Here is a 25,711-nt window from a genome sequence, read left to right as displayed (position 1 = left end):
TGGTCAAAGGTTACTGTGTAAAATATTTGGCAGGATTCACTTACTTACTAGCAAATAAAATGCAACCAAACAAGCATACATAATGCAAAAGGTTAAAATTACCAGCTGTCATCCGGCAGAACTGTCTGTTACAGTATTCCCATACTCCTCCCATCTCTATTTATGACTCTACAATAAATATAAATGAAGACAGTGAAAAAAATAATATGGTATTTAAATAAGTTAAGAAACATAAATTAAGTGGCTAGTATTCTGATACAGAATTTTAGCAGCAAATTTAGTATATAAGGTATACAGTGATGATTAAATACACCAGGACGTCTATTTCCAAGAAAGTAATGTTTTATGATGTCTTTCTGATAACAAACTAAATTAAAATAATTATTGATCGTCTGATCTAGAACTAGTTTAGTGCCTGGTAAAATACATCTTCTTTTGTTTAGATGTATTCTACCTCGATAATAGTTTCAAAATTAGTTTCTATAAAATGGATTGAAGCAGGATATAGATACATTTAATTTGCTGGTACTGCAATGTATGAGCCCCATTGATAATGACTGGTATGTGTAACTTCATTATATTTTGTTTGTTGCTAATTCATATCACAATTCTTTTCAAGATTGCTTCAATTTTTTAGGACATCTTTGAGCCAATTGTAACACTTTACAGTAAGAAAGTAAACTCTATATTTACCTTGGGCGTTCAGCTAGTTCTTGACATTTAACCGTAAAAAATGTAAATATATCTAATCACATTTAATTGTATAGGCCAATAGCCACTAGAAATAGACGTCCATTTTTTTCAAATGTGATGAACATTGATATCCGTTGTCTATAGTCCATACACAGGCTAGGTTCGGGAGACAGGGGCAGCTGTGATGCATTCTTTTTCCCAAAAATGGAACCTAGGAAAAATTAAAAAAGAAAAGATCGGAAAACAGGAAATGTTATGTATAGACATTTTAATAGAGTTTATGGAAATCTTTACAAACTATAATCATATGAAACATTTCTCAGTTTGCAATATATCTTGTGTACAAGTCGTAGGGGAGAGTTGATTTTGACATTGTTTAAGAGAGCAACAAAAACATAATTGTGAGACCTGCAATATTCAAGATACAGCTGGGTTCCCCATGTCCACGACCATCCCATGCCCATTTATCACATTGTGACAAACATGCTCTTCAATATCAATATGGAGGGAAAATGCTTTAGCCCTTGAAGGTCATGTGTGAATCATGTATGTCCTATAATGAGAAGACTGAGGATGGAATTCTGGTGGCAAGATTTCTACAATGAATGGTCAGAAGTTATTTTAACTGTGCTTGAAGTGCCAGAAAATAATGATTTATCCTTTATAAATGACAAACACTGTTTGTGGCCCTTGGAGAAAATTGGTGCTATACATAATGGGTCTTTTCCATACTCTGGGTTCTGGTTCAATGTTTCTGTCAGTAGTTTTGGTCTATTATCCATGTTAGCCAGAAACTAAATTTGTCAAGCAGGTTGAAACAAGGAATGTTACTGAGATTTTGAAGAACTTTTTGTGAGAAAAGGTGTACCCATTGAGTTGGTGACCAACAATAGTATGCAGCTAGTGTCTGCTTAGATGAAGAACGTTTTGACGGAGCTACCAATTTGCCACGTTAGAACTGTGTATTATCCCTGACTAATGGTCTTATGGAAAGATTAAATAGATTGTTGAAGGAGGGTTTACAACTGACTTTGTGTGAAGGTTGGAGAGACACCCGCTGTTATAGAACATGGTCACTAGTAAAACGCTGTACAAGTTAATGCGGGGCAGATATTTTTGCTTGAAACTGAAGCAGATAGGGGCGTAGCCTCACAGGGGTTGTTTGGGGTGTTACACCCTCACCTAATAAATTTATTTTCGGGTAAATAGTTGGGTACAGATGCTTTCAGTATGGTATGGAGAGGTGTCGGTCGAATTTCACCAGGAATTTGTACATACACACCGACAGAAAACTCTCAAAAACTCTTCCCCTCTCTGTTTTGAATGTCTTCAAAAATGTTGCCTATTTTACAAAATATTGTGCTTTTTCTCACTTAGTACCCCTTCAAATCCACATTCCCCCGCATTTCCACTGCCCCTTAAACTACTCTCATGTGTCATACTTGTTGTATCATCTATTTTAGCAGTATATGCCCGCGTTATTGTTGGAAAATCTGAAGCTCATACCTCCTAATTTTACTGTCCAAGCTACACCGCTGGGAGCAGAGTTTGATGCACATTGGTGAAGGTGTAGAGAATATGGTAAGACTGACCAGAATAAAGGCTGGTTTGGGTATGCCACGTTCATTGTTGGGCATTGAGTCAGGGATACTCTAGGATGTAAATGTAGTTGAGCTTATATAGCACACAGCTACCCGCTGTGGGTTTCCCGGCACTTGCTTAGGGAACCCGTCCTGGTATTCCCCTGTGAGATAGCAGGGTATCCACAAGGTGAAAGTCAGGCATCCCGCCGCGAGGGGCCGTTGTGGAGATTAAGCAAGCTATTGCCCAGAGTCACAGAGTGTGAACCCATGAGTCAAGGAGGCACCGGGGCGAGAATTATCGAGTCCGTGGAATTTTTAGCCCAAGACCCGCCGAGGCGGGGAATTGAACCCTGGTCCAGGACCGATCTCAGCTTCCGGGTCTGCCACCTCTAACCCCTGAGCCACACTTCTCCACAAGGATGGTGAGTGAGAAAGGGGTTTTCATGCTTTTTGGAAGCCGTGCAAATAGTGAAAGTTGGTAAGCATGTGGTAGAATTGTCTCATGGTAATGTATGAAATGTAAGCAATGCGTTGTCGGTTCTAGGCAATTGCATTCCATAAGTTTCAGCAGGAGTGTAAATTATGTGTCCAGGAGTTCAGCACTCTACACTCTTTGAACACAATATGCACAGTTCACTGTCCGGTACTACTGAATGAAAAAATTGAGTTTTTATCCTGAAATCAGACAGTGGTATGTGCATGACCTCCTGTGATACACACCCCGTTCCTTCAACACAGTGTAAATAAATTCAGTTTCACAAGGTGTGAAATCTTCCACCATATAGTAGATATTGTCATATCATGAATTCCTCTTAATCATGAGTTATAGGGTGTGCATCACCATTTGTCAAGCACACATTGTCCCTACCTTTATCTCTTGGCTGTTTATTTTTCCTTCTGCTATTGGCATGGTCTGCAACATCTGTGGATAGCTTCTTTATAGTGTGTGTGTCACATCACTGATATACAGGATCTGGGAAGAACTAGTCTGAATTGTACCTGGTGTTCATGTCACCGCACCAGTGCACAAGTTCCTTGTTTATTCCTTGGTGCACGTGTCACCACCGGACAGATCCCTCACACCAATTGCCATTGCCCACGGTTTTTCCTCAGCTCCAAGTCACGTGACATCTGAAGGCTTCCAGTAAGTGATGTTCATCGCATACTTCAGCCTGATCCTCCCTTCATGTGCTGCTTCCTCTGGAAAGTCCTGCAATAGGGGTCGTGTGCAGCCACATTCAGACTGTAGACATCTACAGCTCAATAAACTGCTTTTCCTTTATGTACTTGGTGGCCTCACCTCCTGTTATCGCAGTAATAAAGCACAACATATGCCACTGTTTACAGTGTTAGGCTTTTTTTAAATTACCAGTTCACATGTAATGTGTGACTCCCTGCCTGGTCTGGTCCTCTAGGCACTGGTTCAAACAGCTCATAGCCATGAAATGACTGTAGACAGTGGTAAATACAACACATACATATTTAATAGAAGAAGTAGAGTCCTTCACACAGGAGTACCAACCAGCAACATTAGTGGCATTCTAGAACAGTGGCCAGCAGGCGCGATTAGGCACTAGATAGCACATCAACAAATTACAATGGCAGAATACTGGTTACCCCACCTATCTGGCTGACAAGTTGCACATTTCTAATGGATCTAGAGGGATCAGGAGCAGGGATATTACAGATTGTGTGGCATGTTCTCATCCGCCACTCAGTCGCACAGCCTTAAACAAGAAACTTGCTTCTCACAATAGACCAAAAGTTCATCATGTATGCCGTGTTTAAACCATGCTTTTATTAATTCATTGTTATTTCAAACTATATCCCTTGTTCGTCCATTCACTTCAAAGTTAGCATTAATTCACATTTTTTTCAAATGCCACCGGCATTCCCCTCCGGGCCTTATCAGTAGCACATGGGAATTAACAATTCGCCCTGGGTTGCCCCATCCTTTTAAACCCAATGCATTTTGGGCTCTGCAGTCCTTCGTCAGGGGTAACTGTAATGATAAATAGTACACGTAAATATTCCACTCAATTCTCCTACAACTGTCCTATTCCTCTAATTATGAATCATGCTGTTCAAAAACATGTTATTTAAGAAATAATTCCCACTTTATTTTCTGTGCCTCTTTCAAACCTAAAATATAAGCCTGGGTATTGCCATATTTTGGCTATGCAACACCCCCTTCTCAGGCATTTTTTGCAGCATCCTCACATTTGTGAAAGTCTCTAATCCCCTCCATTAGTATAACAGTTATTCACAATCTGTTCCACTATTTCCCAATACCTGTAGTTTTAGAAAGTCTATTTAAACTTATACTATTTCAGCCTGCCTGACTTGGCCAACTGCTACTTCTGGATATCTTTGATTGTTACACACTGCATTTTGTAACTTGTCGTCCACCCTGTGAGGCTATATATTAGTTCACCTTTTTGTTTCCCAAACTTGGGGATCCTGCGCCCCATTTGGAGGTGGGGGAAGTGCAGGATTTCCAAAGGTGGAGCCTCAGCTGTTTTTGTCGTTGGAAACGTTTGACCTGACAGCCCGTCAGGTCATTGTGATATTGATGGTGGGGCAACCATGACTAGATTACCCTGCCTGGGACTGCCGTATGAGCATTGAAGCCTTGAGCAGAAAATTGACCGGATGGCCCAAACACAAATCTAGGTAGCTCCCTGTGCTATGGGTCATTATTTTATTTGTTTTTCAAGAACAAACTCATTGGGAGTTTATTCCTGTAAACACATGTGTGGAACCTGCTCAGCAGATTCTTCAGCCTATGGAGTAACCACCACACCAGCAGAAGCGCTTAAAGCATTGAGATCCGAGCCAGGCAGACAGGGACCTCCAAATACTACTAGTGATCTTTGGCCAGGGGGGGGCAAAAGCAGGACATTAGAACGCCCACCTGGGTCCAAATGACTCTTTCAGACTCCATCAGGTTTAAAGTTGACGACAACAGCTTGATTCAGCGTGAGGCCTTAGTGAAAACCTGGGCGTTTTGAGCTCCGGAGCTTTCAGTGGGACAAACTTGAAATTCAGGCTGGGTCGCAGTTCGACGTCAGTGGCTTGATTCTCGTCAATGGGTCGGTCAACTTATGGAGCTTTGTACCAAAAATTCTCCAATCTTCTCCAAACTTCTGGATCTTCCTCCATAAGGTTCCTTTGCGGGTTCAAAGTGTCCAAAACACCAACCCAAAGGTCTAGAAGCCCTGAGATGGTCCTTGGAATGTTGGGCCTACGTTTCTCACAATGCACCTGGTCAAATCCTTAAAAGTCCACTGGAGACTGTCCAGGTGGGCTCTTGTTGGTGGAGATGATGCAGGTGGAGGTCTTTTAACCTGTTTTTTCAGGGAGTACCGCCTTCACTTCTTGAAAAAAGGAAAAGTTCTTAGTCCTTTAGTTCCACAGTGTGGAGCAGGTGCACTTCTTTGGGGTGTAGGCCAGCGTACCAGCAAGGCAGTCCTTCTTCTCCTTGTACTTTCAGGCAGGGATCTAAGTTCCTGGGCAGCTCTCCCATTTTTATCTAGAGGTCCTGGGCAACAAGCAGGGGGGCACCCCTGACTAATGGGGTGCAGGATGCCAACATCAGGTATGACCACTTCCTCCCAAGTGTGACATATTCTTGACCCAGAAAGCACTGTTCTTCCAAAATCCCAAATTAAATTTTCTTCTGGAGGGTATGACCTGGCAAAGCCATCCCGCTGGTGTGGCTAAGTTTCCCTAACACTCCACTTCCAGCCCCTCTGCTAATCTAATTACTGGGGCTCCTCTCTTACTTGAGTGGCAGGATGTGTGGGTGAGCCAGTGTCCTGTCCTAACTGTCATTCCCTCTTTGAAGACCAGTTTGGCTACTCCATCCCCATCCTGCCTTCTGCTCTATATCTGCAGTTCGGTGCTGAGACAGAATATCGAGTTGGAAATGTCGACTAACACAAATATCGAGTTGGAAACATTGTGATTCAGAAAATATCAAAAGGAATAATATAGTGGTCAAGAATATGGAACTTAAGGTAAGAAATGTCATTAAAAAAATAGAGAAGTCATTAATATTGTTTGCAAAAGTATAGATGTTTAAAATGTCGATTTTTTCAAATAATGTTATGTATTTTAGTTCATATTTTAAATGTATATGATGTATGTTTTTTGGTATAAGTAGTGTTCATGTTTTTTAATATATGGGTTACATTTTTAGTAGTAATGAATTTTATTTTAATTACGTTTTGCATTTTTTTTAGTTCCGCAGCGGGTTGTGGGTTGATAGGGGAATAGGGTCGGAAGGAATTTAATTATAATAAATTATTTTTTTGATTATTTATTTAATTTAGATTTTATAGCATTGAATGTGGGAAGTAATTTATTTGTAATTAATTATTAATTGGTTGTTGATTAACATTAATAATGAATTGATAATTAATTATTGTAATTGTGTAATTCTTTTTAGGTGCGGGTTGTGGGGTTCATGGGGTAAAGGGTGGGAAGTAATTTATTTGTGATTAATTAATAATTAGTTGTTAATTTATATTAATTAATTGATTGAAAATTAATTATGGAAATTGTTTTATTAATTTTAGGTGTGGGTTGTGGGGTTTATAGGGGTAAAGGGTGGGAAGCAGTTTATGTTGAATGCATTAAACATGAGTTGTTAATTTATATTAACTAATTAATTTGTAATTAATTATGGTAATTGTGTGATTTATTTTTAGGTGTGGGTTGTGGGGTTTATGGGGTAAAGGGCGGGCAGTAATTTATGTTTAATTAATAATTAGTTGTTAATTAATGATAATTAATTGAAAATTGAATATGGAATTTGTGTAATTAATTTTAGGTGTGGGTAGGGGGTTTATAAGAGTAAAGGTGGGAAGTAATTGTTTCATTAATTAAAAATTAGTTGATCATTAATATCAATTAATTAATTTATATTTAATTAGGGTATTTGTTCATATTTATGTGCGTGTGGGTTTTATTGTTATAGGGGAACAGTTTGGGGAGTAAATTAATTTTACTTACTTTATAATTAGTTGTTAAATACTATTAGTTTTTTAATTGAAAATAAGTTTTAATTGTGTAATAAATTTTTTTACAGTTTCATTTTATCTGTAGATTGTGGGGATTATAGGGGTAAAGTGTGAGAAGTTAAATAATTTTTATGAGTTTTATTTGTTTTTTTAATTAATAATACTCCTTTAATTGGTAATTAATTATGTTAGTTGAGGAAGTATATTTTTTAATTTAGATGTGGGTTGTGAATTGTGTGGTGTTATAGGTAGGAAATATAAAAAGTAAATTTATGTAATAATTAATGTTTTTGTTTCTCAAATAATCTTTTATTAAAAATATTCATTTGTTTAGAAATGATTTTTTATTTTATTTAATATAATATTTGTAGGTATTTGTTATATGTATTTAAGATTATATTGTTTTTTTATTTAATATTAAATATATTTGTTTTTGAATTTGTAACATATTTATATTTTTTTTAATGTCTTTGTTTTTTAAAATATTTTTATTGTTGTTAAAATGTTGTTTGTTTTTAATTTTGAACTGACTGGAGTGAGAATATTAATTGTTACTCCTCTGCAATCCAACTCTTTCCCTACTGTTGTACTCACTTGAGTGGGAATAGTAATTTTTACCCCTGCGCTATCCAACACTTTCCCTACTTTTACAATTATTGGAGTGGGAATAGTAAATTGTATCCCTCCACTATCCAACACTTTCTCTACTATTGCACTCACTGGAGTGGGAATAGTAATTTTTAGCCATCCGCTGTCTAACACTTTCCCTACTGTTACACTCATTGGAGTGGGAATAGTAATTTTTACCCCTCCGCTATCCAACTTTTTCCCTACTGTTGCACTCACTGAAGTTGAAATAGTAATTTTTACTCCTCCGCTATCCAACACTTTCCCTACTGTTACACTCACTGGAGTGGGGAAAGTAATTTTTACCGCTCTGCTATCCAACACTTTCCCTACTGTTACAAACACTAGAGTGTCAATAGTAATTTCTACCCCTCCGTAAAAAAGAGATCGGTAGTTTTTCCCTCACTGTGGCATAGAAAGCATCTTTTATAATGTCCCTGCTTATAGTTAAAAGGCACCATACCTCTGGGGAACTTAGGGGAGAGCTTAGGGATGAGAAATGTAAAAATAAGGTAGTTTAAGACTTTGCAGTTACCTTTAATTCCAAAGTCGAATTTACATATAATTTACTTTTAAAAGCAGCCTCCAAAGTACCAATTGTAATTATTCCTAATTACCATGTACTTTTAATCAGAGCACAGTCCCTGGGTCTGGTTAGCAGGGCCCAGGCCACAATCAGAGTCAGAAAACTAGCATATACTAGTCAAAATGGGGGCAAAAAGTAGGGGGACACTGCAACCAGGTTCTGGTTTCTCCAATGATGTATAAAATGGGTGTACTTTTGTCTATTAAATATTTAGACACTACAGGGAGACTACCTTCACCCTGGCCAAAATGGAAAAGTTTGACATTTAACTGGGAAATCTTCACTCTTGCCTTCACCACATGATCAGACCATGGTACAAAATCGTTTGATACCTTGCCTAACTTATATTTTTACTTTTTGAGATGATCTTGGAATTGAAAATGGTTACCCTATCTTGTTTGGCCCAGAAAAGTAACTTGTGATTTAACTATATATTCATTAAAATGCCTATTGGTCAAGTAAGCAGTATATCTATTAATCAGGTATTGAAGATCAACTAGCGTTTGGGACATTAAAACTGCATCATCAGTATACAGTAGTATCAGGAGAGATCTGGTTCCAACTATAGGGCAGGCACTATTTAAGTCTGCCAGCAGTAAATGTGTTTATGAATTGAAAAGCAAGGGGCCAGTCCGATTCCTGTCTTTGCATTCCTTGCAATGACAATAGACTCTGTTCTTTCCCCTGCATCATTGTGTGTTATAGTGAATTCTTGTAAGTATGTTTATTTTAGTTCATTAAAACCAAATACATTTATTTATTTATTTATTTATTTCTTGTGACTTGTATAGCGCACTATAACCCAGGGGTCTCTAAGCGCTTTGTTAGGATCAGCTACACAATAAAAAGATGCATCAAATTAAAAATTTAGCGGCCACCCCACGCTTGCTGGAAAAGCACAGTTTTTAATTGCTTGCGGAAGGGCATTAGTTTCTTTTCATTGCGGAGTTTCAGCGGTAGTTTATTCCACATAGCTGGCAAAGTATGTGAGAAAGCACGCCCACCCACAGTGGTCAGTCTACAGCGTGGCTGAACCAGATATATGGAATCAGCAGATCTAAGCACCCTCCCTGGTTTGTAAAGGGACAGGCGAGATTTCAGATAGGTGGGTGCTCTGCCATGAAGCGCTTTGTGTACAATGCAGAGCCCCTTGAACATTAGCCTCTGCCTGACTGGCAACCAATGGAGTTCCCGCAGGAGGGGGGATGCCTGGGTACTCCTCGGGTTCTTAAAAATGAGCCTGGCAGCATCGTTCATGACCGTCTGCATTCTGTTTAAAAGGCCCTGTGGGAGGCCTATATACAATGAATTGCCATAGTCCAGCCTAGCCAAAATCATTGCAGAGACCGCGCTCCTTAGGGTGGAAAAAGAGAGCAGCGGGGAAACTTTCCTGAGTTGGCGAAGGAGGCCGACGCAACAGCCCACCACAGCTGTGACTTGCTTTTTCATGGACAGCTTGCTGTCCACCTGGATGCCCAGGCTCTTAACCACCTCAGCCGGTTCTGGAGGCGTGCCCAACTCCCCAGGCCAGAAACGGTCACACCAAGGGTTGCCAGCGATGGTAATCGGCAACACCTCGGTTTTGTCCGGATTGATTTTTAGGGAGTTGCCGGACATCCAGTTAGCTGTACTTCTCAGGATATTTTGCAATCTGGTAAAAGCATTCTGGCTATCATCCAGCTGGATGATAATCTGGGTGTCGTCTGCGTAGTTATATACCTGACAGTCCATTTGATTAAGCATTCGAATCAAAGGCTGTAGGTATATGTTGAACAATAGGGGTGACAGAGCGGACCCTTGTGGGACTCCGCAAGTGATCGAGGTTGCGGTAGAGAGCATGTCACCTAATTGCACTTTCTGCACCCTCCCTTGAAGGAAGGATGTGAATCATGCCAGTGCTATGCCCTGAATGCCGAAGTCCCTCATCCGCGACAGTAGTTGTTCATGACACACGGTATCAAATGCCGCGGAGAGGTCCAACAGCACCAGGGCCCCCGGGATTTTCTTGTCCGCTCTGTTCCTAAGTTCGTCTACGATTGACAACATAACCAGCTCCGTGCTGTGATTCGCACGGAAGCCTGCTTGATTCGGCTCTAGCAGCGTGTTGCTTTCCAGATGTTCTGAAAGGGTGATAAGGACATGCTGCTCCAGGACCTTCGCCAGGAATGGTAACTGGGAAATTGGTCTGAAGTTCTTCAGGCATTTTGCGTCTGCCCCCGGTTTTTTTAGCAAGGGAATCAGACGGGCTTCCTTGAAGGCAGATGGCACTTGACCAGTTTGTAGAGAGAGGTTCAAGAGACTCAGCACGTCGTCCTCAATGCCCGGGAGTGCGAGTTTGAAGACTTCAGGTGGGCATGGATCCGCCCTAGAGCCGGACTTGACCCGTCCCGTGAGGGAAACTAAGCTCTCCTTTGTAATCAAAGATAGATTAGAGAGCGGAATTGTAATTGGCGGTATGGCTGGGATATCCACCGGTGGACAGTCAATTTGCGGGGTTGCCGTAATTTCAGTGACCAAATCAATAACTTTGTTGGTGAAGAAATCCGGGAACTTCTGACAGTCCTCCTGACTAAAGTCCGGGGGCTGTTCCTTGTTCTTCCTGAGCTCCATGAGGACTCGGAAGACTTCTTTCTGAGGGTTCGTGGCCGTAGAAATCCTCTCCTCGTAGAACTCGGACTTCCTGGCTATAATCGCTTGCTTGTAATCAGCGAGAGCCCGTAGATAGTTACTACGAGAGTCCGGGCTGTAGTTTTTCCGCCAGGTTCTTTCCAGTTTGCGTAGCCCACGTTTCTGAGCTCTGAGTAGGTCATTATACCACGGGGCCCCTCGTTTCCTATCCGTACGGTTCACCCTACAGATTGGTGCAACTTTGTCTATGGCATTCTGAAGTTTGTCCAAGAGTGCCCCACAGAGGGCCTCTGGGTTGAGGGGGCAATTGTTGGCAGGGGGGTTGGTGCGAAGTAAATTTATCATTTTATCCCCATCAAGCTTATTCCACTTCCTAACTGCCTTCCATCCTCCTTTGGTTGTTGTTTTCAGTCTGTCCGCCAAAACCTTGCCTCTCACCAAGTAATGGTCAGACCATGCGCATGGCAGAGCCGCAGCCATGTCCTGGACAGGAGCTGTCGTCCACACCAAGTCTAGGGTGTGTCCCTTAGCATGTGTTGGACCTCGTACTTGTTGAACCAGATCTAGTGAGGTTAGCGCCTCGTCGATCTGTAACGCCTGACCATCTTTTGGGACCTTCTCCCAATGGTAGTTAAAATCCCCCATTATCATTACCTTGTCATATCTTGAGCGAATGTCCTGGGCCAGTCTTATGAACAAGTCAGGGAAATCAGGCGAGGTCCACGGAGGGCGATAGACTAACAGAATCAGCAGACAATCCGTTCCTGATTGCAACTTAACGCCCATCACTTCCGCGCCTGCCAAATTTTCCGTCAAGACCCTTTCAGCCAATAGGCGTGAGTTGTATAGGAGGGCAACACCTCCCCCCCTCTTGGCTCCAGATCTATTGTAGGAAAATGCCGAAAAGTCGGATGGTAGGGAGGCGACGAGATCCGGCATAGAGGAATCCTCTAACCATGTCTCGGTGAGTCCCAGGAGATCTAGTTCTCCTTCCTCAAGAAGAGTAAACACCTCTAAATTATGTCGTTGCAGGGAGCGTGTGTTAAGGAGGCCAAAGCGTAGGCCGCGGGCCTGACTCATGACCTTACGACCCGGCTGGGGAGTGGGGGCGGACAAGATTCTCTCACGCACAAGAATATCAACACAATCTGGGCTAATAACAAAATTGCAGGTGTTCAGAGACTCCAACTCACCTCTGGTGTATACCAAGCGAGAACCAGGGGTCGTGGCCCCGGGTCCCGTCTGGTCCCTGATGGGCACAGATGGGCTTGCCTCTGGCGAGCCTCCGGCGCGCCCCCGCTGCGCGCATACGCTGCGCGCCTGCATGGTGGCAGGGTTAAGTAGCCTCGAGCGTGCAAGGTGGCCAGGCAGCAACTAGGCTGTCAACCACAATGGCGTCCCAAAGCGGCGCTTCCTCCCCCAAGATGGCTCCCGCCCCAAGAGCCCAAGAAAGCAGCTAAAGACCCGCTCAACAGCGGTGCAATCTCCAATTAGAGTGTGGGTGTATCCTAATTCAAACCCCACCAGAAAAACGGGACCCTTCGAAAAAAATTTTTTTAAAAGGTGCAAATTAATTAATTATTTTCGCATTTAAAAAAGCGCTATACTTGCGCTAGTAGCAGCATATAAATTCTAACATGAGCAGCCTCAGTATCGCGGCGCTTACCTAGCAAGAAGAAGCCCTGTGCTTTCCAGCTTAAGTAGCCTCGAGCGTGCAAGGTGGCCAGGCAGCAACTAGGCTGTCAACCACAATGGCGTCCCAAAGCGGCGCTTCCTCCCCCAAGATGGCTCCCGCCCCAAGAGCCCAAGAAAGCAGCTAAAGACCCGCTCAACAGCGGTGCAATCTCCAATTAGAGTGTGGGTGTATCCTAATTCAAACCCCACCAGAAAAACGGGACCCTTCGAAAAAAAATTTTTTAAAAGGTGCAAATTAATTAATTATTTTCGCATTTAAAAAAGCGCTATACTTGCGCTAGTAGCAGCATATAAATTCTAACATGAGCAGCCTCAGTATCGCGGCGCTTACTTCCAACACAAAGCAAACTCTTTAAAAAAGTTTAGCTACAAATACAAAATTACGAATTTATATCTGGTGATTTTGACAATCAAAATGTATGGTAGATGGCTCGTACATTCACAATTGAATGTACCTAAAATGCTCAAGATATCTAAAGTGCACTGTTGAAATACAATTGATGAGTTGGCAGTGACCCCAAAACTCTGTTCTTCTAAATCTGTGATAATAGTAAGATTTCTTTTTTCTCTAAATTGGAAGGGGGTAACTGTAAATATAGTTCAGGGGATAACTGAAACATAAATAAAGAAGGAGACTGCTGGAACAGAAAAGCAAATATTCAGTTGGACATTGATTTATTGTTCACACTGTTTGCATTCTGAGGTCTGAGTCATGTTCGCTGATCTGTATCTACATTCCACCACCCCCTTACCCCTGAGGGAGCCTTGACTGCTTGACCACTGCCACCTCTGAGAGTCAAGTGCAGAAGGAGTACTTGGCCCAGTTGAGTGGGATCCCTAGTAGGTCAAGAACTGGAACACCAGAAGTAAAAGGCCTCAAACTCCACAGTTGAGCCCAATCGCCCCTGCGTGCCACATGGCCCTCTGAAAGGGGTGCTGACAGAGACAAAGATCAGTTATTTAATCTTGTGCATTTTTGTACAAAAATATATATTCTTTGGGTTAATTTCCTGGCTAGCAGCCTGTCTGCAACATCTATGTAGTCAATAAATCTAGTACCAGTCTAGTACTACAAATCTAGTACTTTGTCCGCCCGCCATACCCTCGGGAAACGGGACCACCCGCTGAGGGTGCGGCGGTCCCGCACTCCCGATTAGTGTGCGCCCGCCACACTGGCGGGCGCATGGCACATCTGCAACATTGGGGCGGGCGGTGCAGAGTCACCACCCGCCGCATTGCCACAAAGGCAGGTACTGCGTTTCAATGCACAACGTGACAGGCACCGTGCGGTGCCTGCCACGATGTTCATTGAAAGGCAGGGGGGTACCATCGGTACTATGGAACTCTTTCTGAACAAGTTCAAATCAGAAGAGGATCCAGACAGGGCTGTCCACTTTCCCCTCTCTTATTTAACCTTTACATTGAACCCTTGGCCATTAAGTTAAGAGCATGTAAAAATATCATCCCATTTTCTTGTAATGAGTGGGAAAAGAAAATAGGACTCTACGCTGATGACTTAATGATTTTCACAACCCACCGAGACCCAGTAATTTCTGCTATTTGGGAAAATTTAGACAACTTCGGTGAAATATCTGGATATTCCCAGAGTGAACATATTAAAACGAAGATAAGATATTTGGATTGAAGTGGTTCAAAACTTGGATCTATTGGCGAAAGTGAACTTTGAACTGGTCACTTCAAAAATCAAGAAGCAATTACTGCAGTGGGACTCTTTGCCTTTATCTTTTCTGGGCAAGTCAAACCTGTTAAAAATGTCTATCCTGCCCAAATATACATTTATATTCAACACAATTCCACTGGAATTCAAGAAGGAATGGATTAAAAAAGTACAAGGGGCTTTCTCCAGTTTTATCTGGGGGAAAAAAAGACCTAGAATTGCTTCGAAGAAATGTAGGGAAAAGAAGGAAAATGGGGGTATAGCGAGCCCAGATCTTCTACAATACCAGAGAGCCTTCCATTTGAAAGTTCTTAGGCAGCTGTTAAAATACTCTACTAACATCTCCCCCCTGTTTCGTGCCTTGATATACGGTCCACCAGACTTATCCAGCTACTTTCTCTATAAGTTCGGAGACCCCAAATTAAAAAGAATAATAAGACTAAAGACTCTTCAGTGGGCTTCCAAATTGTGGTATCAAACTAGGATGATGCTACAGATTTAATACTGCAGCCATTATGCACCAATATGGAGATCTCCAGGAACTCCAGCTTGTTTGCAAGACTCTTTCGCAATTCCGATAAAGGAAAAGGGAATCTGCAGATGGGGCAAGTTGCTGGAAGGCACTGAGCTAATATCTTGGCAAGCTTTCCAGGAGATCAAAGAAGGTTCTGTCTCCCGTTTTAAGTACTGTCAGTTATTAGGCTGGGCAAAGACTCTGAGACGGGGGGGAACCAAAACGAACTTTATGAGGCAAAAATAGCCTTGCGTCCTGGGATACAGAAAGAGGTCTCGGTATGGTACTGGCTGTTGGTCCAATCCTTAGAAGACCCAAGTTCATGGTATACGGTGACCTGGAGGAGGGAACTGCCGGAGTACGAATTTAAAGCATTATGGCAAGTATCTACATTTCTTTTATGGTATTGTGGGAAATCCGCACCTTTAAAGAAAAACCACCTTTTTACCATTCACAAGGCCTACTGGATGCCTCGAAAATTGGCAAAGATGGGCTTGCAAACGGTGAGGAAGTGCCAAAAGTGCAGAGAAATCAATGCAGATGAAACACACATGTTCCGGTTGTGTCCCTCCATCCAATCGTTTTGGCAGAAAGTGGGAAAAATCTTGTCAGACATGGTGGGTCAAGAAGTGAAGGTGAGCCTTGCATTGGTAATATTTGAGGTGATACCGGAAGAAGACTCTATCGGTAATATATCTAAATCTCTTAAGGCTCTTATCTTTATTTTAATCCTACTAGCACGTAGAGAGCTGTGCATTAAGTGGATCTTACCTATTGCACCCCTAGAACACGAATGGGTAAATTCGATTCAAAGAATAGCCAAAATGGACAGGGCAACACGTTCCAACAAGAGAACGAAGTGCTGGAGTATCTGGGACAAATGGGTGGAGAATGCATGCTCTCCGTAGTAGAGAAACTTTTTTCTCACTCTTTTACAGCACAGGTCTCAATGGAAGCCCACCTTTCTCTCTTTCTCTCTTTCTTTACAGACTGCTTCACTCTTTCCTGATTGGTGTGGGTATCCTGTTATTATAAATACACACATATACAATCTTTATTTGAATCACTGTTTACTACTAATCCAATGATTAAGCATCAGTAAAAACAGGCTGTTCTCGAGAGTCTAGGAGCTTCACCAAGAAGGATTGGTGGACCTGGACAGAGAACTTAAGTAAGAACCCTATAGGGAGTCTTAAATGTTCAAAGTTCTCCAGTCTGACAAGGAGGGGGAAACATGATTGTGGATAGATTTCCGAGTACCGAAATTCTAAATGTGCATGCCTCTATGTCTTGATAATGTTGCAAGCAGATCAGATGGAATAATGGGGGGAACTTCGAAATAAGGTTGTCAACTGGCTGAGCATACATAAGTAGTTTGACCCAGCGGATAGCTGTGACATCTTGATGGTGCCAAGAATAGGCTGGGTTGGGCCATCAAGGAAAAATATATATGGGGATTGTGTTGTAGTCAATTTCAAGCACCCCATCCCCCGTCATGGTAAGGAGGCTATTGAAAGTCCACTCATTGGAAATCTCGAAAAAAACAAAAATTGCCACCCTCCCTTTAGGATATTTTTACAAACCAATCGCACAAGGCCTCATTATTTTTCGAATCTCCACATTCAGATGGCGTGATGGAGTCTGCAGTACCAAAATAGGTACGTTAGACTGTAACAAGGTGGATTGACTGGCCCCTATGAATTCTGGAGAATGCTCCTTGCCTGTCTCGGAGGGAAGGTCTATTATTTGTAGATTGTGAAACAGGGTCCTCCCAGCGATAAAGGGGGGAACATTATCCAATACATAATTTTGATAGCGTTGGTATCCAGAATGAAACATATTGCCCCGCCAATGCCTTGCCCAGTCTTTAATGCTTTGCCTCAACCCATACTGTTTTAACTCTGTCTGGGAAGACGTTTGGGCTGAAAATATTAAGTTGGAACATTGCTGGCCTTCGTACTAAGTAATTAGTGCCTGATTGGCAAAAGTTTGTTAAAATGTATGACATTGTTTTCCAGCAGGAGACCTGGGAAACTAACTCAATATATTTTGACAGTTGCATGTGTTTCAGTCTTCCCACTATTGCATCTCACCCTGGCAGAGCCCCTGGTGGACTGTCCATAGAGAGTAATCTTTTGATAGTTTGGCCGTGCAGAGTCCGTAAGCACCCCAGGCTCTGATTTTAAAGCTGTAGTTTGTATGGGGGCTCTGACGTTATTTTTGACACATTTTTATAACAATGATTTTGTGAATGTGCCCAATCAAAACTTTCTCGGCTTATTCTTATGCATCTCTACTCTAGTGGATGTCAAATCTCAACAAGGCCAGCAGTTATATCTCTGAATAGAGGTTATTTTAGCGCTAGGTTGTCAAGCCAGTGCCCTGGGGGTGTTTTAGCAGCTGTCAGTCAACCCAATGAACGTGGAAAAGAACTGCTGGCTTTAATCGCATCTGCCAATCTGTATTTAATTTTTGGAGGAATTTGAAAAGGATACACAGGGTCTGTACACCTTTAGAGAAGGGAATTGCCCCTCAATTATAGACTACATATTTATTTCTCATGAACTGAGGAAAATGCTGCTGGATGGTGCAGGTGTCCCAACTGACTATGATGATCATAATACAATGAAAATAACCCTGAAGGCACCATATAGGGAGACTTAACAAGAGATGTCAGCTCTAGAAAAATTAACTGAATCTGCTTACAACCTAAGATTATGCTGGAAGCTGCCCTAAGTTCCTTAATGGTATAGTAGCTGTAATTTTACAGATGGTTTTGGAATGCATATGAGAGAATGTTGGTGGAGGAATTTTTGCCTCCTTTATTGATTTCTGTGAGAGGATAAGATGCTCTCTCTCTAAACCCATCAAACCAGAGTCTGGTTGCTCTCATTGGTTTGCTCATGACTGTTCACAGGCAAACCGACTCTTTCAAAGGGCTTTAAATACACAGCCCTGTGATCGCAGCTTAGTGGCCTCTCAGCGTAAGGCCTATAAATTAACTATAAATAGGAGGAGGAACAAAGTTATTTCCCAGTAGTAGTCGCTTTTAAGTGACACTGCTCGCACAAAGGATAGCAAGTCATTCTGGAAGGCTGCCTCATGTATGCGCTCTCTAGATCAAGGTGAATCAGCGGTTAGTTATCATATAAATGGGGTGGACTGGGTCGCACACTTTGAAAAACTTTACTCTGACACCAGTCCAGTCAGTTTGCAGCTATGGCCCAGGGGCACCCCATCATTCCCATCCATTTATTTACAGGAAGTGAAGGCCGCCATCCAGGAGAGTGCGGGAGGGAAAGCACCTGGGCCAGATAGTTCCTAGGAATCCCCCAGGACCTGCGCGTTTTTGATGACCTAAACTGAGGGCTTGGTGTCCGTACTGCTTCCGGACACCCCCACATGATATGTCAGCCGTTAGATCAGCAAGCTCTACAGTGCCGCTACCACCCCCTTTATTCTACAGTGGTGTAGGTAGTTTCTGGTAACCACTGAACATGACAACCTTGATTCTTCAGGGATCGTGGAAAACAGTACAGTATGTTTCGCTTAGACGCTCGTGCTTGCTTACTGTCAGAAAATACACAGGACGGCGATTAGGATGTTTCAATAAGAATTTATTGGTCCAGTGACAGCCTTATGTAAAACATATGTGCTGCGACAATCAGGAAACAGAAGCACAAAAAAGAGATTGCAAGTACCAATATAGTAAATAGTAGATACATTTCTACCATAGTGCTAATAAGCAGTTCAGATAAAACAATAGCACTTGCATATTCCTCAAAAGCGCACCCTAAGTAATTAGTACCTAGCCTAGATCTGTATGTGCAGCATGTACATGCTTGGTGCTATGTGTATCTGCAGCATAGAAACCACTAGGGAAGAACCACCCCCCTCACCTGATGGTTGAGAATGAAGGACCCTGTCTCTGTCTCGAGGATCACACCTCGCAAGGGATGTCAGACCGCTGCGTGTCGAAGATTTCAGCATGCAGGACCCCGTCTCAGCTTGGAAGGAATTCTCCTCTAATTTGTAGAGAGAGTGAGGGTCTTTTATATTAATTTAGTCACATCAGGGTTTTTTCTAGAATTGATATGTTTTTAAAACAATCATGGAAGTTTTGAAAACAATCATAAATGTTTTGAAAACAATCACTGATGCTTTTCTAAACAAGTATGATCTTGCACAGCTGTCTGTTGCCCAAGGATGAAAAAAAAGTGATGACCCCTGTACAGGATAATTCTGCCGTGCCTGGTAACATGTTTATGTACGTCAGGTACAGGGATTATGATAGAATACTTGAAGCCTGGTGTCGAAGAGACAGGAGCGAGCTACTAGGTAAAAGGTCACCTGCCTGTTTAGAATCGTTATTGTCGTGTGGATAGGACAAATGCATGTAATAGAATACATGACAGGACTAGCCTAAAGGATATGACAGAATTGTGTCCCAATTGAAATTATTAAGAGTAACATGGATCTTTGGGCCCTATTGTTGACAAATGTGTATAACAGCCTGAACAGGTCATTGATCCCCCACTCCTGGGCCTCCTCAGGCATTGTCCCGATTTTTAAAAAGGGCAATAGGGCGGAGCCTAAATGTTACCGCACAATTACCCTGTTAGACATGCCAGTCAAAATCTTTGGCAGTTTTGTTTAATAGAGTAGTAGACTGGGTCACTATGGAATTTGAAGTGGCATAGGGACGATCTATCGATGCTTCAACTAAAACCTGAATCTCTGGAAATACACAGTGGCCAAGCAGTCTGTACTTCATCTAGCCTTTATGGATTTGGCAATGGTCTTTGACTGGGTTAATCGGGCTAAATTGTGGCAATCCCTTATTAATCTGCAAATGGATCCATCCCTAGTTCACCTGTTGGTCTCCTTGTATATGGACACTAAGGCTCTAGTCACTGATGAATTTAGTATTGGTCGGGGGGTTCACCAGGGATGCGTTTTAGCCCCACTTTTTATTATCTTGTACATTAACGATCTTAGTAGGGAGCTTAGTAAGTGCACCCCAGATGTGCCTACGATGAATGATGCCCCCCTTCCAGCATTATTGTATGCGGATGACACCGTGTTAATTGCTCGCACCCCCAAAGCCTCGCATCATTTAGTGCACACGTTTGTTAATTTTATGGTCAGGCTAGATTTATTAACTAATTTAACTAAGTCTTTTATAATGGCCTGCAGCCCAAAGAGCATGCAACTCAACTATTATAGTGGGCGAGGAAGTGTCATGAAGCACTAACTTCTTCTCTTACATAGGGATCACTTTCAGCTCATCTGGGACATAGTCACAGCACATTGCACAAAGTAGGACCAAGTTAACCAGGGCTGCTGGCTCTCCGCTAAGTCATTTGTCACCCAAGGGAGAGAGGGTCTTCACATCCCTCTTGCAAATATATTTGGCACAGTGTGTTCCTATAGCAACTTATTAGGCAGATATATGGGTCCTGGGTGACTCAAGTACCCTCCAAAAGCAGGTAAATTGATTCTGTCAGAGAGTGTTGTCAGCCCCTGTGTCAACCTCCAGCTTGATTTGCCACAATGAACTAGAATTAGACCTTCTGAGCGATTGTATTCGTAGCTGGCCTATTCTCTTGCAGCTATCTATCTGGAGCTAAAAAGAAGCAAAATTACCTACTGAGTTTTAGACTGTTTGGCTTGTGATAAGGGACTTTTGATACCCTGGATAGCATACATCAAATAATCTCTGGAAGTTTTTGGACTGGTTCATATGTTTTTAGATAGAATGCCGTTGGCAACCCCTGTAAGAAAGCAAGTGCAAATCTTGCTGCTAGAGAGAGCCAAGGGAGAGAGGATGAGGGCTGAAAGACAAAAATCTAGTGTTAAGCATTTTTATTTATATCTTAATTCCGGGGCCATTTCTACTAACTATCTGCAGAATAATAATAAGAGCTGGGAAAGGCTTTTACTGTTCAGTTTCCGGGCTGTTATAGTGAAAGATTTTCTTTGTTTTCTGGCTGGACACCAACCCCAGCTAGACTCTAGAGAATGCCCATGTACAAATTTGCACAAGCTATGGTACATTTTCTCTTCTTTTGTAAATATTATAAAATGTATACCAAAAAATTCCGCATACCATTTTTTAGGCAAAGCCAAATCTACAGCTTTGTATGCAAGCATATCTTTTTTTACTTGCATTACAAGATGACGAAACGTGTGGACATATGACTCTTTCTTTCAAAGCCGCAGTCCGCTCCAGGAGGTTGATGTTATTAGATTACTTTTAGTAGATTGATGAATTAGTACTCGACTCTGTCTCATTCTTGGTTTTGCTCATCCCAGCCTGTTTTTATTCAGATTGTTGGTCAGTAATATCCCAAATCTGATGTTTTTATATATTTTATTTGCATGTTTTAAATAATTTTCATGTATTCTATTGCTTTTCTGCACGTCTTGCATGCTTTTATGGCTGTTCCCAGCCAAATAAAGAGAATTCTGATTCTGATCCTGAACTGCTGAATTTCTATGATTTTGTGAGTGTAAAATATGAACCTAATTATAACGTCTCTATAACCTTTGGTTTTTTTCAGTGAATTTCAACTGGTTTTTAATGGTATTTCCCAACTACAACGTCTCTATAACCCACATTTTTTGTGTGAATTTCTATGGTTTTATTCATGTAAAGTTATGTTTAATTACTATACATTACTCCAACCAGTGCCGTGCACAGCCTTTGGCTATATGACGAATATTCATGCATTTTCCTCATTAATTGCTCCATAGGAACTTTAGACACAGCTACAATCCAAACCGCTAAACGGATTTACACCAAATGTGGTAGAAAGATAAATCTTGGTCCTGAAAGAGTGTTTTCTGTGATTTGGTTTAAATCCATTAGGTTGTTTTTGGGAAATTATCACACAAAAAATGTGTATATCCACGGACCGAACAGATCTAAAACAGAGAACTGATTGGCTGCCACCTCATCAACAACAATGTGACGGAAGCCACCTTAGGACTCAAGACTCAATCCAGAGTCCTAAAGAAAAGGTTCAAGAAACACAAAGGGAGCAGGGTAAGGATACCCCTAGGCCTGAGGCCAAAAATGTTTTTTTTTATTCTGCCGCATATTTGCAGAGAATCTGTAAAGCCGCTGGATTTTTTTTTTTAAAAGCATGGGCTCCTCCATTTCTTTTGTAAAAACCCTGGGAAAGGCCCAGGAGGGGGTGGCAGAAATAGTTTTTTTGTGGGAGGGGGCAGTGAAGCCCTGGGCCGATGTAGAATATGAAGGGAGAGGACACGCGACCCCTTGTTGGAGCCTAATTACACCCCAGAAACCCCATCCCCTGGGGCCCGCAATGTATAAAAAAGTGGAGGGGGGTCATGCAGCCCCCTTCCTGAACCTTTAAAAGCCCCATGGACCCAATCTACGGGGGCCATAAAATAACTTAAAAAGGGAGGGGACTGCATGGTCCACCTCCCTGAGCCTTTAACGTGAGCCTTTAAAGGCCCCGGGGAGCCTATCCCTCGGGGCTGGCTCAAGTACTCTGTCTTGGGGAGTAGTTTCCCTGCCTGCACTGATTCAGACAGCCAAACATATATTTGCTCCTGCCTGGCAGGAGCATTTTTAAAGCTCCCGCCATATGTAGCAAACATGACTTCCTTGCCTGTAGTAGGGCACGCAGGGAAGGCATGTCTGCTCCACTGCTGAGAGCAGATGTCTTTTTCCCTGCCTATACTGATGCAGGCAGAGAAACAGATATTGCTCCTGCCCGGTGGGAGCAAGCAGAAGCAGCTGCTTCCTCCGTGCAGGAGCAGTGCCAACTCTCGCAGTATGGGAACCCTGCACCCCCTCGAATTTGTATAGAAATTTTACCCCAGGGGATGGGGTTCCCGGGCCTATTAAGGCAAGGGGAGGAGTCCACATGGCCCTTCCCCTTTTTTATTGGAATTTATCCCCTGGGGAAGGGTCTCTGGGGCCTATTAAGGTTTGAGGAGGGGGCAGCGTGCTGCATTCCCCCATCCCCCTTACATATATGGTTTGGCCCTGGGCCACTATTGGCTTGGAGAGGGGGGCTGTGTGCCCCCTCCCCTTAAATGCCCCGAGGGAAGGGGTCCCTGGTGCCCCTTCTGGCTTTGGGGAGGGGATCCACATGCCCCAGTCACTTTACAGATATCGTTTGGTACCAAGAGATGAAATCCATTGGGCCCAACGTGGCTTGGGCAGCAGGGCCATGCACCCTCCCTTTTAAAAATAAATGCCCCCCAAAATGGGGTCCCCACTGCCTGAAGGCCAAGCCTATGCAGTGCATGCCAAGGGCCGTGCACGGCATGGGGTTGACAGTTTCCAGGGGGTTGGATACAGGGCCTGGCCACAGGCCAGGCCCTTTAGCCAACCCCCCGCACTGCGTGAGGCCAAAGGTCATGCGCAGCCTGGGGTTCCAGTGGCCCTGAAGCCAAGCCGTGCTGCGCACAGCCAAAGACTGTGTGCAGCATGGGGTTTGCTGCCTCCGGGTGGGTTGGCTGCAAGGCCTGGCCACAGGCCAGGCCTTGCGGCCACCCCCCTGCTGTGCATGGTGAAAGTTGTGTGCAGCTTGGGGTTGGCTGCCTCTGGGTGGGTTGGCTACAAGCCTGGTGGCCAACCCCTGGGCATTCACGGCCAAAGGCTATGTGCTGCGGTGGAGCGCCTTTACGTATGGTAACAAAATATTACTTTACGTTGAACAAAATCTAGAAATCCACTGAAAAAAATAAAGGTTCAAGTAATGTTATATTTAGGTGAGAATTTCAGTGACAATGTAATTTTTCAATCGTACAAAACCACTAAAATGGGGCGTGGCCAACCATCATGGTTATGATATCGGATCTCTTCCGAGCGGGAGAGGTGCGGTCATTCACAGACTGTGCAACCCATTTCAAGCTCCCTTCTACGGAGGAATACTATTATGTCCAACTGAAACATTGGGTACAGCAACCCCAGACGCAACAGGCTGAGACTAGGGAACTGCTCCCTGTTGAAAGGTTTGTCCAAACCGGTACCACAGCTAAGGGCTGCGTCTCCTTCCTATACGCCCTTTTGCTCTCCCTTGGCCCACATCGAGCTCCTCGACATAGGAGGTTTTGGGATGACTTATTACAGGCTCCTACCATGGAGAAGCAGTGGGGGTCCCGCTATAAAGATATCACCAAATATAATCTCGCCATATTTTTTAGAGAAGCCCACTACAAAATATGTATAAATGGTATCTGCACCCCCAGAAATTACACTATATTTTCCCAAACACATCTGATAGATGCTGACGGGGCTGCGGGCTCTTGGGAGACTTCTGTCACATTTGGTGGGACTGCCCCGCTATTCAACCCTTCTGGCAGAGATCCTTTCTCAAATTAAACAAATCCTAGGCTACCAGATTTCTGCTTCTCTAGAACACGTACTCTTGGAATTCCGTGACCCCGGCCTTACACACCAGACCCAAGGGGATCTCTCAATTATGTGGCTATGCCTGGGGGCGGCCAAGATGGCGAGCCCTAGCGCTTGAACGAATTACAGACGTCATCGAAGATTCCCGAAAAAGTTTTGATTATATTTGGAGCCCCATGGTGGGTTACTTGTTGGAGGGATTACCACTGTTTGCCTGTGGGCCTAGGTTGCGAGCCCTCCACCTCTTCCTGACCTAATAGATAGGGCCCCTTCTGGAGTCCATGGATCATTGTCTCCCCCGGCCCTTCTCACACCGGTAGTGGGGGGCACACGTCCAACTCTCCCTTCTTCCACACTATGACTATGCACTCATGACACCTTGGAAATGTTCATTTTCTCTTTTCCTTTAGTATGCTTGTGTTTTATGTTAGGTCTAATTTGTTAGCTCTTGAAATAGGATGCAGAAGCAACATGTGTCATGTAATGTGTTATAAGAGGACTTTGCACTGATGGGGCTTTCTGCTCCTGGTTACATTCTTCAGGCATGCGGGGAACATGTGGTCAAGTTGTACACTATCTCGAGCTATCGAATGATCTTGGCATGTGCCTGTTTTGTTACATGAGCTCTGCTGAGCTACAAACTTTGTATCTTTTTGTAAACTCAATAAAAAGATTCTGACACAAACCACTGAAATTCCCCATTTGTAGTTAGCTCTTAAGGTAACTATATCTCGCCATGCACTAATAATTACGCCACATATTACATCTTTTATGACATCATCGATAATATCACATGGGCAATGAAATATTGATAAGAATACCGTGCAGTTAAATATAACTGGTGAATTTCAGTGGTTCTGTATGTTTAAAATGTTACGTTGTCACTGAAGTTCTCACCTAATTATAACGTTACTTTAACATTTGTTTTTTTCAGTATATATATATATATATATATATATATATATATATATATATATATCATCTACTGGCGGTCGCCAGTAGATAGTTATAGTTAGAACCGTGTTTCCATAGCAAATCTCAAAATTCTATTTTGAATAACTTTGGCGCCGGTTGACGAATCCTCACGAAATTTCAAAACTAATGGGGCGCTCCGCTCAGCTCCTACCCTGAAAGTCTCGGGGGGATTCGTCAAGCGGGGGCCGAAAAAAAAGGGGGGTCCCAAAACGCGTTTTCCCCATGCATTTTCCCATAGGACCTTTAGTCGAAGGTACAGCCCGAACGGCTGAACAGAATTACTTGAAATTTGGCAAAGAGGTAGTCCTCAGATC

At 42.9% G+C, this 25,711-nt stretch overlaps 1 protein-coding gene across 1 annotated transcript in view; it reads right to left on the bottom strand.

The window, feature by feature from the left end:
* Nucleotides 1-769: 769 nt before the first annotated feature.
* The window catches only part of LOC146797744 (toxin MIT1-like), a 204,250-nt gene continuing 179,308 nt past the window's right edge, over nt 770-25,711 (bottom strand). The window contains exon 3 of the mRNA XM_085627643.1: nt 770-904. Within this exon, the coding sequence (XP_085483769.1) occupies nt 779-904 (126 nt within the window). The 3' untranslated portion in view covers nt 770-778. The remainder of the gene's footprint in view (nt 905-25,711) is intronic.

This window comes from Triturus cristatus, chromosome 9, assembly GCF_964204655.1.
Source record: "Triturus cristatus chromosome 9, aTriCri1.1, whole genome shotgun sequence".
Lineage (NCBI taxonomy): Eukaryota > Metazoa > Chordata > Amphibia > Caudata > Salamandridae > Triturus > Triturus cristatus.
This window is presented reverse-complemented; position numbering and strand designations above follow the sequence as displayed.